The 14,413-nt window shown below is 43.6% G+C and overlaps 2 protein-coding genes across 3 annotated transcripts; both read right to left on the bottom strand.

Moving 5' to 3' along the window:
• Positions 1–1,670: 1,670 nt before the first annotated feature.
• Positions 1,671–7,815, bottom strand: LOC119307525 (gamma-tubulin complex component 5-like). 2 transcript variants are annotated; one of them, XM_037583604.1, is made up of 16 exons: positions 7,247–7,815; positions 6,890–7,150; positions 6,688–6,782; positions 6,146–6,308; positions 5,943–6,053; positions 4,113–5,234; positions 3,879–4,031; positions 3,697–3,796; positions 3,448–3,542; positions 3,198–3,371; positions 3,063–3,119; positions 2,918–2,989; positions 2,690–2,788; positions 2,479–2,610; positions 2,217–2,390; positions 1,671–2,123 (listed from the first exon to the last, which is right to left on the bottom strand). In XM_037583604.1, exons 1-16 carry the CDS (start codon positions 7,400–7,402, stop codon positions 1,983–1,985), a joined length of 3,105 nt encoding a protein of 1,034 aa, XP_037439501.1. In that variant the 5' UTR covers positions 7,403–7,815; the 3' UTR covers positions 1,671–1,982. The 2 variants fall into 2 exon arrangements, with proteins under 2 accessions (XP_037439501.1, XP_037439500.1); XM_037583603.1 differs by having other exon boundaries at positions 1,671–2,390.
• Positions 7,816–8,894: 1,079 nt separating this feature from the next.
• On the bottom strand, positions 8,895–13,103 carry LOC119307524 (renalase-like). Its single transcript, XM_037583602.1, has 8 exons — positions 12,774–13,103; positions 12,413–12,685; positions 12,052–12,178; positions 10,160–10,221; positions 9,842–10,072; positions 9,564–9,685; positions 9,342–9,480; positions 8,895–9,219 (listed from the first exon to the last, which is right to left on the bottom strand). The coding sequence occupies exons 1-8, from the start codon at positions 13,086–13,088 to the stop codon at positions 9,058–9,060; spliced, it is 1,431 nt and encodes a 476-aa protein (XP_037439499.1). The 5' UTR covers positions 13,089–13,103; the 3' UTR covers positions 8,895–9,057.
• Positions 13,104–14,413: the final 1,310 nt, after the last annotated feature.

Here is a 14,413-nt window from a genome sequence, read left to right as displayed (position 1 = left end):
AGACATGTGGCGGTCTACTATTGGCCCTAGATCATAATTCCTACAGGGAGCCCAGCAGGTGAGCGGGGCCGGGATCAAACAAGTATGCAAATATTTGGAATATATTGAGACAATTCATTTAGTTTGTATCCTTGAGAAATGATATTACACAATTAATACTAGTGGCACGGTTAATACTGCTACAATCACATCCATCCACTAGTTGTTGGGGACGGTCAAGTCGACATTACTTTGCTTGCCATATCTCTCAACTTTTGTATATAGAGTGAGTTCCGAATTGATTGTCACATTTGTGAATAGACCTTCTCGTGACGACTACCTTCCTTTAAAACTACTTTGATTGTCTCGTTTGAGAATAGATCTTCATCGTGACGACTACCTTCCTTTAAAACTAATTGCAGGTACTATTTTGGCTTTTTTTAGCCAAATTTGTATGGTTGATGGAACTCGGTGCTTTCGGTCTTGCTTGGCTAACCTAATAGAAATAATGACATGGCTTTGTATTGCATCTGTGTGGTTTACTGGTTAGTGGCACCCTATGTTTGATGCATGCCTACATAATAATTCAAAATTTGATCCATGCATCCTGCCCCACAAAAATATCAACATCCCAATGAATTACTAACATATTGTAATACAAATACAAAAGATTTTGCAAAACATAATAGCTAATGATTACTGGGACGGTCCTGGTCCGAACAAGCAAGAAACTAATTTGGAATATCTTGAGAGATTAATTTAATTTTTGTCCCCAAGGACGATATTGCAGAATTAATACAGCTGATTAATATTGATATGTAACTACTACCGACCATTCTATGGTTGTTGGGGGCGCTCCACTTACCATCTTGGTCGCCTCTATCTTACTTTGCTCGTTGTATCTCTCTCTTTTGTATAAAGTGAGTTCCAATTTAATCGTCTCATTAGGGAATAGTCCAGTAGACCTTCGCCGTCGTGGCTTTCTATTCTCAGAAAATGAAACATATGTGCTAGATTTTGGCTCCTCTTTAACCAAAATTGTAGGGTTGATGGTATTCGGTGCTTTTGGTCTTGCTCGATCAACCTTATAGAGCTAGTGATGTGTTTGCCAGTTGGGTATATATCTTCTTTTTCATCGGATCCACATGAGACGGTGCTCTGTATTGGACAAGTTTTCAAAAACAAAAGATGTACTCCCTCTGTAAACAAATGTAAGACATTTTAGGTCACTAGTAACACTGTTGATATCTGGGCGCTTTTTCAGAAAGACCAAAGTGGAAGACAACTTGAGAAGAGTGTCAAGATATATATGCCTAAGATGGAGCTTACACGGGAGGACATGGATGGGTGCCAGTCTAGTAGGATTGCAATTTGAAACTGAAACATTTTTTACCTCGCAAAAAAAAATACTCTGCTTGCTTCCAGGGGTTATGTTGGTGGGTCATGTTGTGCTTTGAGCTTCCAGGGGTTTTGCTTCTCTATATTGATTGCTGGTTACTTCCGGGAGTAATGCAGAAGTATGTTCATGGTGAGAGCTCCGATTTTTTTTTACAGAGCTCTTTCCTAAGTCATCTCGGCACAACTTTTTGCAAGCTCCTAGAAAACTCCATCATCTTTAGTGTAAAAAAGATTCAGATTAAGATTCACTAAAGTAGATAAGCTACACCCAAAAACTCAAAAGATTTGGTATGTGCACTTCATGGTTTGCCCCTTTTATTTTGGTATATGGGACCTGGAAGGATGATCAATCCATTCGAAAAAATTAGCACACATATCGCAACTTTGTCCTGACACAAGAGGAACCCAATCTCTTCAACATATCGGAGTACATTGCAACCTGGGAAAAGGAAGCAGCATCCTCAGAATGCCGTCAAAAGATGTTGCATCCTCAGAATTATGTACAGTAAAACCCAAGGAATTCAGGAACTGCTTCGTGCCACCTGGACGCCTCAGGTTTATGTACACTCCCCCACAAATGGAGGTGAAAAGCTCCTACAACCCTATCAAGGCTGCTGCCGAGGGCGGGACCCAGGGATCGCAGTGAAGCTTCCAGTGTCAGACATGTAATAGTGGTTGTAGTTGATCCTCGTGACCAAATCCGCGAGATGGGGAAAGTGGCCCACGTTGAGCTTGAAAGATAGGATCTGCAGAGGGATTTCAGCAGTAAATCTACTGACACGTACATTTTGGACAACATAAGAGATCATATTGTTTTGCTGAAGTAGGTAGAAGCATACCCTCAAGAGGAACACGACGCACTCGTCAAATTGCTTCTCGATACGATCCAACTCCATCTCGCATCTTGCCCTAACAGATGCGGCAGTCCCACCGGTGCCAAGAGTTTGCTCCACATTGTGGAAGTCTAGCGCCAATCCTAGTATAGTCTTGACTCGACTGGCAATCAGAGCCCACTGAAAACACTCGGAAAATGAACAGTCTTAGCAATAGTTCAGAACTTCGAGACTGTCTTTGCTTTTTGTAAGAATGACATGTTCTCACCAACTTATCCGAGGCCACAAAGCATTGTCTCTGAATAGAAGAAAGATATGCCTCATGAACTTCCATGACTTCGTCCAATGTAGTAGCGGATGCCATGCCATCACAAAGCTCAGTCCAGGCACTATGATACACCTGCTCAAAAAGAAATGAGTTCAAGTCAAGACAGTCATAGTTTCTTATAATGAAATGAGTCAAACCCGTCTCAACTCACTCGATCCATGACATATTGATGAAATGCATCGACAAAATGCAGGAGCTTCTGCCCTACTATTAAGTGTTGTTTAAAATTATGTGCCGTGCTGCCTCTGCCCTGCCAAAGGAAAAACGGTTGATACATCAGAATGAAGCTTGCAAGATAGAGCAGATCCAACTATCCAACACTAAACACTATAGGAATTACAAAAAATAAGTAGCTCAAGATGATTTGATGCCAGCGTACCTTCCACATCCACTTTCGAGTTTCGTCCAAAACAAACTTTGCACGCTTGACTTTCAGTAAGAATCCCATGACCTGGTCCAGCAAAATGACCAAAGCCATCATATACACGCTGCCCTGTTATATACTTCAGTGTTAAAGCAATTACCTTATTATACTTCTTCAGAGCCTGTGTATTGGCAATTAGATCAAGGGGCCAAGACACCTGCCACCACCAAAATACATGAAAACTGTCACACACAGCAAATAACACAGATCATCCTTGTAGTTATTTGGAAAATACCTTATACGTGAAGTTAAGGCCATCAAGTGCATCAATGCCGAAACCCTGTGCACGACCTTTTCTGGAAGTTGGTGCACTTTCCTCATCATATCGTGTGTCATGCTTTGCTAATGAAACAACCAACGAATCTGGAGCAGTTAGGAGCATTTTATCAGCTGAATATCTTATGGATTCCTGCAAGTCAAGGATTAACGTAAGAGTAATGATGGACATAGATATCAATCACAAAGTAGATTTGAAAAGTAATCACCTGCAACAAAGTATTCAACTCAAAATCATCATCCCAGGAATTTCCTTTATCGAGCTTATCAAAAATTGTTATCAGAAACTGCTGCAGCATGTCACCTGAAAATTCAAGTTGGATCATTTGAAACATATTTATATGTTTACTCGTTGTCAAAAGAATATTTATTTCTCAAGTGAAAACTACTCTTCTGTGCAATGGAAAGTTTGTGTCGGGGAAAACACAGCAAAAGGTTAAATCCACTGGATGGCACACCTGATCCTAGCAAATAGATAGCTCGTAATACAAGCAGTTCATCCATTAATCTCCATTCACCCATTAGCTTGCACAGGATTTGCTTGCCGATGTGATCCACCTAACGAAGAGGAAGAAAGCACAAAACAATTATACAGATGGACTAACAAGAAATGGCATGTGAGTATAACTATTGATCAGACCTGTTTCTTTATACATTTAGACAGGCATTCTTGGATAATACCCACTGGATGCAGAGGGTCTTTCAAACTCATGCTCTGAATAAACTTCAGAACTCTTGATGCAAGTGTACTATCTTTCTGCAAAGGTAAAATCTCCGACAATGGGGCATTTTCCTGAAGGGCAATGAGGTTATAGGTTTATAGCTAATGAGAAAACATGAAGAACACAAAGAATACTTCAGAAGCAACTCTTACATTTGCACAAGGAAGAAGAGTCGGAAATGCATAAAGTTCCTCGAGGGTCCTTCTATCATCCTCTTGGCGAACATATTCCAAATCATCAAACCGGAAACCAAATTTAAAATCAGTTCCATCTAGTCTGGGAAAAGATGATGTAGGTTGTGTATCGCCACAGGTGCTAGTTCCAGCAGATTGGAGATCGCCAAATATAGCTCTCCGCATGTTATCATCATTCAACGGAGGAAGGTCAAAACTTGTAGAGATATTCAAATCACTCCAAGAATTTGGATTCCTCTGCAGTACATTTCCGCAAGCAGTGATGGCTGGATTTTCATAGCAACATGGACTGAAAGGCATTTCTACTGCATTGGAATATACACCTTGCAGGTATCCCTGAACAGATATTGGATCCCTCGTAACAGCATCTTTGGACAAGGTTTTCTCCATATCATCATATTTTCTTCCTGAGATAGCATCTCTTAGGAGCTTTAACCAAGTCTTTTCGGAGTTATTTTCTGCACATGCCTCCTCACTCTTACATTCCAGAAAAGCTTGGATATCTGGAGCACTACCAGTACGCAGCTCTCTTAAGTATTCATAAACATGATCACCATTTTCCAACAGACCAGATAAGCATATCAAGAAAATCTCAGACAAAGTTAACACCCCCATTTCGCGAGCATCATGTCCAAACTGACCTGTAGAATTAGTAAGAGCACCTTCACATCTTAGATGCCCATTTTGGATTTCAGAGCTTAATATGTCTGGCCAATTTTGTCGACTAATGTGATTGGAACGCTGATCGATGTCAAAACCATTTGTGACACTAGTTCGAGTATGGTGTGTGCTTTGAGCATGCTGAACAAGCTGAAATGATTTTCCAGCAGATACAATGGCCCTTGCGATATCCTTCAAGAACACCGGGCACAGTATATCCACGTAACCTTGATTAGTGGCTTTCAAGCAAGCTCCTGTGTTACTTGGTTCCTGTTTGCTTGATTCCTTTGTCCTGATAGACTCACTATCAGTTAGAGTTGATGAATTATCAGATCGTGATCCTCTTACTCTGAGCATATAGCTCATTTCCCAAAAGGCCGGTTGATCTATCGTAACTGCATTATTTGCATAAAAGAACATCTACATCACAAATGAAAACAGAAAATGCTTAAAGTTCAACCAGCAACGCAGAAATGGAAAATCCTTTATCAAATTCCTACAGCGTTATAATAAGCTGGTACAATCAGTGTAATGTTTAACTTTGTAATATCACAAAGTAAGTTAGTAACCTTCCAGCAGTCATTTTTAAAAGCACTACAGGACTTACAGAACTTAAGTATCGGGCCAAGAAAAAGTAACATTTCAGACAACAAAGACTAATAACCTCATATTATACTAGAGACATTGGCTTAGAATGTGCGTAAGTAAGCGTGTTAAAAAATGGCTTCAGTTGAAACCATGAAAACTGTACTAGCTCAGTTTACAATCAAAGAAGGAAACTGAGCTAGGCTAATTCCTACCAGTTTAGACAGTTTCACCTAAAACCATTTTTGAACAGGCCTATGCTCAAGGATATATAAAGGTAAAACCTACAGTATGGGGTCAGGAACCTAGACAGTCCACAGAAATATATGAGGAAACAAATAATTACTTATGTCTTTGCAGAAGTCTACAAGGTTCACACAATATAACAAATTAAGAATGATACTCTCCAGTTTAAGCTCTAGATTTAGGAATGCAAGGACCTTATGGTAGTGTTTCAGTGTTTGACAAATAGACATATTTGAGAAAAAAATAATGTTATAAATCATCTATCAAAATCAGTTACAAAAGATGTTCCTTCAATACCTCTTCATAAGGGTCATCAAGAATACCATCATAAAGCCAGGAATCAAGGCACTGAAGATAAGGTAACAAGCTTCCAGCAAATATCACTAGCAGCATATGATATGGCTCACCCTGCAATTTAGATAGATTTGAATGAAGGTTAGTGGACATTGTGAAAAGAAGCATAAACAGATAGATTTCGCACAATTAGGCCCTGTTGCAACCTCGCCATCTTCCACAAGACAGACTTCATTTAACTTTTTTAAAATATGGTTCACAACATGGACTGCCACTTCACTAGATGCAATGTTTGCTCCAGAACCCCAAAAGCCGTCTGGCAGAGCTCCATGCACAACTTGATACAGATGTTCTGCTCCCAAACATAAACTGCAAGGAATTTTACAGCATTGGTGAGTAATGGCTACACATTTAGGTTAGAATGTAAAATGCTAAATTAACATGAAAACACCAGCACTGCTACTCAAAATATGAGTTGTCATTTCTACTCATTTTTGCCCTTGAAGAACTAACCAAATAGGAAACAGAGAAAAGGTAGGCAGCTCCTTGCCATCACATTTTAGACACGGTCGCTAATTTCCCTAAAATATACTACCTCTGTAACTACCAAAGGTGAAGATATACATTAGTAGAACACAAAACATTGAGGTCCTTGACAAGACATAATAAGCACAAGCCTGCATCGCACATATACAAATGAACTGCAAATTGGAGGAAGAAAACGTCAAGGAATCATACTGAAGTATACCTTGACATAGAATCAGTTAAAGCCAGAAGAGTCACAGTCCGATCAACAGAAACAAACGACTTCTCTTCCTCCTTCAGAGCTGCTTCCCGGAGCCTCTGGCGTCAAAATGAAGACAGACATTAGAACATGGAAATCAGCCAAAAAAAAATCATCTGCTCACACTACATGAGAAATACACACAAGGCCTGAACTGCGATCTCACCATAAGCCATGAATCGACCGCACTAGCAAACGCACTCAATGTCGGAGTCCCACGACCGCACGACCTAACCTTCCCAACAAAGAGCTCCACTCGCTTCAAGCATGTCGCGGCGAACAGAAAGGGCTTGAGCACGGAGCCAAGGCTTGCCCGCGACAGATGCGACACATACGTCCCCGGTTTCTTGCAGTACGCCGGCACATTCTTGTCCCAGTAGAGCAAGTGCGTGTCGAAACCCTGGAGCACTTGGAAGACACTTTTGACCTGCAAAATGATGGACGGCAGTACAGTCCTCAAATCCCAGTACACAGGCATGAACCTGAAGAAGTAGTGCACCAACCCGCAGAAGGAAACCCTTACCAGCTCATGCTCGTCCGTCCTCGAGGCCGGCGCCGGCGCCGCGTGAGGAAGACCCTTGGAGACGCTGAGCTGAAGCTTGTGTATGAAGCTTTCGGTGGCAGGGGTCTCCAGGTACCCTGCGGGTTGATGAGGAAGAACCATGGATGCAGGGGGCATGGGGGTTCAGTCCAATCCAGTTGAAGCCCCCAATTCTTTTGGAGAATGAACTGCTTTGGGCCACAAACCGGCGGGCGCGGCCTCGGCGCCGGATGCCCGTGGGCGTATGAGGCGGCTCCGGCGGAAGGTTGTTGAGGCCGGTGGGGCAAGGGGATGGCCGGAGCGGATCTGCTCCGGGGCGGCGTGGCTGGTGGGTGCTGAGACCTAGGTCTTTGGGCGGGGTTGTGAAGAAGTGGGAGGCCGGCAGCCGATGTTTTCCGTCTCGAATGACTCCACCGGTGGGGAGGAGAGCGCGTGGCGGGAGGAGCACGGGCGCGTGGTTGGCGGGAGAACCTCGCTCGCTGGCGCTGGCTTGCTCGGCGGCGGGACGAGCAGGTTTCAGACCTCAACCCTATCTGACCAAGTGTCAAAATGTTCAGTTAGCGTTTGGCTTCAGTTAGATCCTACGGCCCGTCTCGTTCATGGCTACAATTTTTGTATTCTACAATTAACGCTTTAGAAAAGTTCCCAGCTACAGTTTGGCTTCAGCCAGAGCATCTCTAGCAGATCCGGTATAAGTTCGCCGGCGCGTTAAATTCTAGCAGATCCCGCATAAGTTCGCCGGCGCATTAAATTCTAGCCGAATTACAGTTCGCGTGAAAAAGCATGCCCAACTAAAAACGGCCCGGCCCGTAAATTCACGGGTGCCCCGCCGCGTTTTAGGGTTCGCATCCTTCACTTCCCCTTTCCCCCCTCCGCCGCAAATCATTCCCTCCGACGAGAAATCCTCCTTCCTCAGGCAACAGTTTGTCGCGTGCGCAGGCAGCCAAAGCTTCGCCCCCTGATGTCGAGCGCTGGTCATGGGAGGGGTGGCCGAGAGGGCCACGACGGCTCGCCGCCGCGCAAGCGTCGCAATGACGACGAAGCCGGGAGCACCTCCTTCCGCCCGCCGATGGAGGAGTGGGCAAGGTGCAGGCGCGGGAGTGCGACGCGCTCTCTCGCGGCGGTGGCCGGCAGGCATGGCGCAACTTCGACTGGCTCGACAAGATCTTCTAGCCCGCGCTCAAGCGCCTCCGAGAGGCAGAGCACACGTGGTACGAGGCGAAGGAGGCAACCGCCACCGGAGAAGAAGGCACTGTGGCGCCGGCGAAGGAGAACGACCTAGCATTCGTCCTCTCCAACTCATTGATGGAGTACCATCTCCACATCAAGAAGGACGGTGATGATGATGAATAGATTTAGGTTTTTATAAGCTGGTATGTTTTAAGTTTGTCATATGAACTCTGTTGAATTCTATCAATGTATGTAATGTATGTACCGCGAATTAGTAGTTTAAATTATGTGGTATGAGTTTCCCGGATCTGATCTTTCGTGCCATTCGCGGTACCACAAATTCGGTTTACAGTATGCGTAAACGAAATTTACGGTACCACGGTTTGCGGCATCTGCTAGAGATGCTCTTAACGTTTCAGAAGAAATCTCTAAGAACAACATATAGTGGTGACCCGCAAAAGGAAAAAACATACAGGGGCATCAGCTTACGACAAAATTTCTACATACATAGTACATATTTTACATTCTGCAGGCTACAGCACACGAATCCCTTGCGAGAAAACAATCTGCTCATCATTTACAATGCTACAGCAATGATCAGTGCAGGATCAGGCAAAGACAGTTCATATGCTCGGTGCCAGCTGAGGTTCAGCTACCTGTGGCTTCTGGGGGTCCAAACCTGGGAACTGCCCGATGTCATGACCTTCTACTCGGTTTAGGCTGTCATCCAGACCAATCGCAAACTCCTCAGGCCGTTCCCCACCGCTCGCAAAGTAGTCAGCGACCTGCATTAACAAATTTGGTGTTAAACCGACCAGACTCGTATAGCTTAGAGCTAGTTTGTTAAATGAGAAAAATATGAGATATGATGTGGAGTGAAGATAGAGCGAAGGATGGCAGAACTTACATGATCTCCAAGAGACATTCCGCTCAATACTGCTGCTTCTATACTTGAACCCGTGAGCCAGTCACCACAAATGCCTGCTCGACCCTGGGGATCAAATATGCATGGTACTCCTGGAGTGTTCATCGGTAAAGCTGCACCCCTGTGTTTGCCGGAATGAATATCATCATCATGTGTTGATGAAATAGTAACAGGTATGGAAGTCCAATGTGTGCATTCTCATACCACAACTGTACTCTTGTGTAAAATGGTCGCTGAAGAGATCCTGTCGAGAGCCCCAGAGCAAGTTCAACTCCCCCAAGCATGTCTCGTTTCACTTTTTCTGCAGTGGCATTTGGGATATTTTCCTATAATTTGATGGTTAAATACATTAGAGAATTCCACTAAAAATGATGGGTTTTTATTTTGGAAATTTCACCTTAGCTTAATTCACCATAACAGGGAGTAGTGCAACCAAATGATATACAACCAAAAAGTATCAAATTTCATTAAGAAAAAGCCACCTGTGGAACTTTGTTTTTCTTTCCATAAGAAGCAGTGCTGAAAAATGTCCAGCACTCGGGTCTGTTTGTCTCCAAAGGGAAAAGCTTCCGAGTATTGTTGGCCATCCAAGAGAGAGAATCAATATCTCTCACAAATGCTCCTTCAAATGTGCCATAAGAGTTATCTTGTGGGATTGGAAGAGGATCATCAAATGCCGCAAGTAGTGCCCAGACAGAACTCAACTCCAGTCTCTGAATATAGAGGGCATAAAATTTAGTACTTGGAAGAGAGGATAGCTGTCATCGTCTCATGACTTCAAATTTTGGTTCAATTTAAACCTTCATTTGCCTTGTCAGTTGGGGTAGACCTGACGTAGAAAGCAGACGGTTTGCACATTTCCCTGATCAATGAGTTAAAAAGGATTAACCAGGGGACACATATATATGGTTGTCTTGGAGAAAAGTCAGAGCATGATGTGCTTCTTGTACGAAGAAACTAAATGAGATCCATGAACTGTAATGAGGGTATTGCATAAAAGAATCTGTCTATGGTCTATGGTTCATAACCATGGCCTACTTCCACAAATTATGGCATCCATTCAGTGCTCATGGTAATTTATCTTATCGCATGTTTATATTTCTGTTTTGGTTCATACACCAATGGAACACCAAAATGTGCCAAAACCATCCAGCTCAATACCAGAAGGAAATCTGTAAATTAATTTCTCAATGGAATTCCATTGAACCACAATTTGGTTTCAGAATTGCCATTTCCAATATAAAAAAGGGTCGCGCTAACTGCCACACGTGTGACAGGAAGGGAGACGCACCACACGTCTCTAATGTAAACAAATTGCCACGTCATCGCATGCATGCAGGCAGGAATCTTTTTGGATTTTCAGTTTTTAAATGTTTTATCTCTTAAACGAAAAATCCGATTGAAAATCCGTTTTCACCATTAAATCCCTCGCGATGAGAGCTTCGAAACTAGATCCCATGTTGATTTGTTTTGATGAAAAAAAAATTGGATTAAAAGTTGCCATGTCTATTACATATGAATTGCCATGATGTTTACACTGAAGTTGCCATGATATGTTTCAACTATTTTCTTTTATATTTAAAAGCAATTTTAACATATTATAAACCAAAGAATTAAGAAACTAGACTTGCCATGCACCATAAACTAAAATTGCCACGATACATGCACTTAAAATTGCAATGGTTCAATAAAAAAAATATTTTCATGGTCAAAGTACTGGAATTGCCATCATAAAAAAACTAAAATTGCCACGATCTACAAATTAAAATTGCCACATGGCAACTTTAGTTTAAGCACTATGGCAACTATAGTGTAAACATCATGGCAACTTCTGGGCAAAAAAAAATTTCGTCGAAACATATCAACATGGGGTCTAGTTTTGAAGATCTCGTCGAGGCGGATTTAATGGTGAAAACGGATTTTTAGTTCGCTTTTTTATTTAGGAGATAAAACATTTTTAAGCCAAAAACCAAAAAGATTTCTGCTGATGTCATGTATTCATACGTGGCAAAATGAGTGGTGGTGGAGGCGTGTGGGCGATCTGCAAACGCCCACACGTGTGGGCGTTAACATTTCCGATAAAAAATGGTACCTCAAGTTATCTAGGCAGTAATTTTTGGACTTTTGTGTAACTTTACTTCATAATGTGGGACATTTGGGAAATTAGTAGGGTGCACCGAGGTACATGTGCCCCTGGCTGAGTTTTCTCATTTTCAGGTTTTGAAAAATTCTGAAATGATTTGTCAATGTGAATTATCCAATGACTTGTGAACCAGCAAAATTTTGAACAAAATATTTAATTGTGTGCTCCATGAAAGAAAAATGGTACATTTACGCAGTCTGTTTTAGAAACTCTTCCCTACTTTTGTTCTTACAGTACACAAATATATAGTATATTTTTGCCTCAAATTTTGCATGCTCACACTGCATCCAACAATATGTATCCACAATTTTTTGCAGCGATTTTAAAAATGTACGCATATATGGTTTAATTATTCCAAGAAACAGGGTGCACGCGTAACCAGGTGGACAAAATCCTCTCTCGAGACACTTGGGTTTAATTTTTTTTAGAGCTGGCAGCCTGTCACATGTGGAGCAGATTGGAAAACACTGAAGTTTGAACTCCTAAAGTTATAAACTTAAAGAAACTGGCAATAAAGAGAAACAATATTGAAACGAAATTTGCACTGACCATTGTGTGCTATTACAACGGCATCATATTGACCCTGGGGCTTCTCATTCTCAAACAAGCGCCACAGGCCGTTGAACGGCTCAAGCTTGCTTATCCAGGAAGGCCTTACAACTTTAATCAGGTCATTCTGCACAGGTTGATATGCGGCTCAGCAACCAAATGAACAGCCATGAAAGTGATCAGAAGTTCGGTAAGTCCGTATAAGTGACTGATGGACTAAACTCCAACGAACAAATCGTACTAAAATTTAGTCACTACGCTCTACAGTAGGATATGATAATGTGATGCTGTAGTGAAGAAAGCTATAGCTAACTTGGTACTACGCGGAGCATGCATCCACAAGATGTCGACCTGATTATACCTCGGGCAGCATTGCGTCGGCAAGCGGGCGCATTCCTCTCACGCCGATATACCTCGGCGTCGAGGAAGGTATAGCTGTGAAATGGCCACCTGCCTCGAGCTCACCGATCGAGCCCCTCCATTCGCGGGCCAACCCTTTCTCGACCCACTCATCGACCAGCTCCTGGAACCTCTGGTCGCTCGCGGTGAAGAACTGTGCCGCGTGGTCGAACACCAGCCGCCGCCCGTCGTCGACCATCCTGGTCGCCATCCTGCCACCTAAGCCGTGCATACCCTGCGCCAGCGGCGGCGAGTAAGGGAGTGAGGCTCGCGCGTGTGGTAGGGCGCGGAGCGAGGGAAGGCGTGAGGGTGAAGGGACAAACCGTGTCGAATACGACGGCGCGGACGCCGCGGGCGGCGAGGGCGGACGCGCAGGCGAGGCCAGAGGCTCCGCCTCCGATGATGGCGACGGTGGGGTCGGCGGGCACGGGGGTGGAGAAGACCACCTGCTCCTGCTGGAAGCTCTTCTTGATGGCCGACTGCCGCGAGAACCGGGGCTTGCCGCGCGGGCGCCGCGGGGGCGCCTTCGGAGGACGCGCTCCTCCGGCGCCGCTGGCGGCGACCACCGCCCCGGAAAAGCGGGACGCGGCGCGCCCGGCGGCGGGGCGAGCGCATGGGGCGGGGTGGAAGAGCGGCATCGCGGCCTTGCAAGGTGCTCGACAAAATGCGGGAGCGGGGGAAGCAGACCGTTATCTGTTTACAAGTATTTTATCTTTACTTTGGAGAGAGAGAAAACTGACGTTCTCACGGTTGCTCCATGGTATTGTATTTTTCAAGGAAATTGGTTGTTCTGTACTGCGAACTTAGACGTCGGAGTATATTTGTGCTCCTCTCTGGATCTAAGCACTCTTGTATTATTTTACGGAGGGGGTACTTATCCAATACACCGACGATACATTGTTTACACCGATGATACATTGTTTATCTTAGAGCATATGACCAACGCGAGGCGCTAGGCTAAGGTGTTGGGATTGATTTCCTTGCTGACGGGTGGTTGGAGCAACAAATCCTGACGTCAGGGATTAAAAATAGGTAGCGACCGTGGCCTTTTCTTTCCCTCTGAACAAGTTGAAATGTCAAGTATCGAATGGCTGGTTTAGCGCCTGTAGTTAGCGCTCTGCGTCAGAATAACAGACGCTTCAATTCTTTTTGTTTTTATTATATTTTATTTTTTGGTCTGCAAGTGCCCAACAATGAAGATACTCTTGTCGACTATGGATTCTTAGCTTCTGGAGCTCAAGTAAATGCCAGAGGTTATTCCTGGTCATTTTTTTACTATGGCTTCTTGGTGAATCACATCTTTTATGATTCCTGTTTAATGTTGTTGATGATGAAGCGGTTTGGTTCGCTCGATTTTTTGTATTGTCAAATGTCAGTTGAGGACATTGTTGTTCGCTTTTTGCCCCCAACGAGGCCAAGTTCATGATCTCGTGCGTTTGGTGTCTCGAAAGGAGAGAAGGCCAACCATAAGCTTTTCTTTGACTCAAGGAGGTCGTTTGTGGATGTTCAATTTTGTATTATCATCAGTGTTGATCTATTTCTCATGCGGTGTTCAGATCCCTCCTGCCATCTTCAAGTAGAAAGAAAGAAGTGAAAAATTATGACCCTTTCGTGGTAATTTAGATATCCCAAAATAGTCTTGGGCAATGTCCAACAGGATGCGCAAACCTGAATATCAAGATGGGACAGGCATAGTGAACTTGTGCATTCAAAATGAGGCGCTCATGTCAAAACACATGCACACATTTCATAATAAAAGGGATATTCCATGGGTGAACTTGATTTGGAATTCTTATTATCACCGGATGGTCCCCCATGCAACTAACTTGTGTGGTTCATTTTGATGGAAGAATGTGATCAAGCTCAATGGTAGATATAGTGCTCATGCTAAGGTTGGAGTTAGAACTGGCGATTCAGTCTTATTTTGGGCAGATGAATGGACTCTTGGGGATTCTTCTAAGGC

Source organism: Triticum dicoccoides, chromosome 5B, assembly GCF_002162155.2.
Source record: "Triticum dicoccoides isolate Atlit2015 ecotype Zavitan chromosome 5B, WEW_v2.0, whole genome shotgun sequence".
NCBI classification, from domain to species: Eukaryota; Viridiplantae; Streptophyta; class Magnoliopsida; order Poales; family Poaceae; genus Triticum; species Triticum dicoccoides.
Note: the sequence above shows the minus strand (reverse complement) of the source record. Positions and strands in the feature narration are given on the sequence as shown.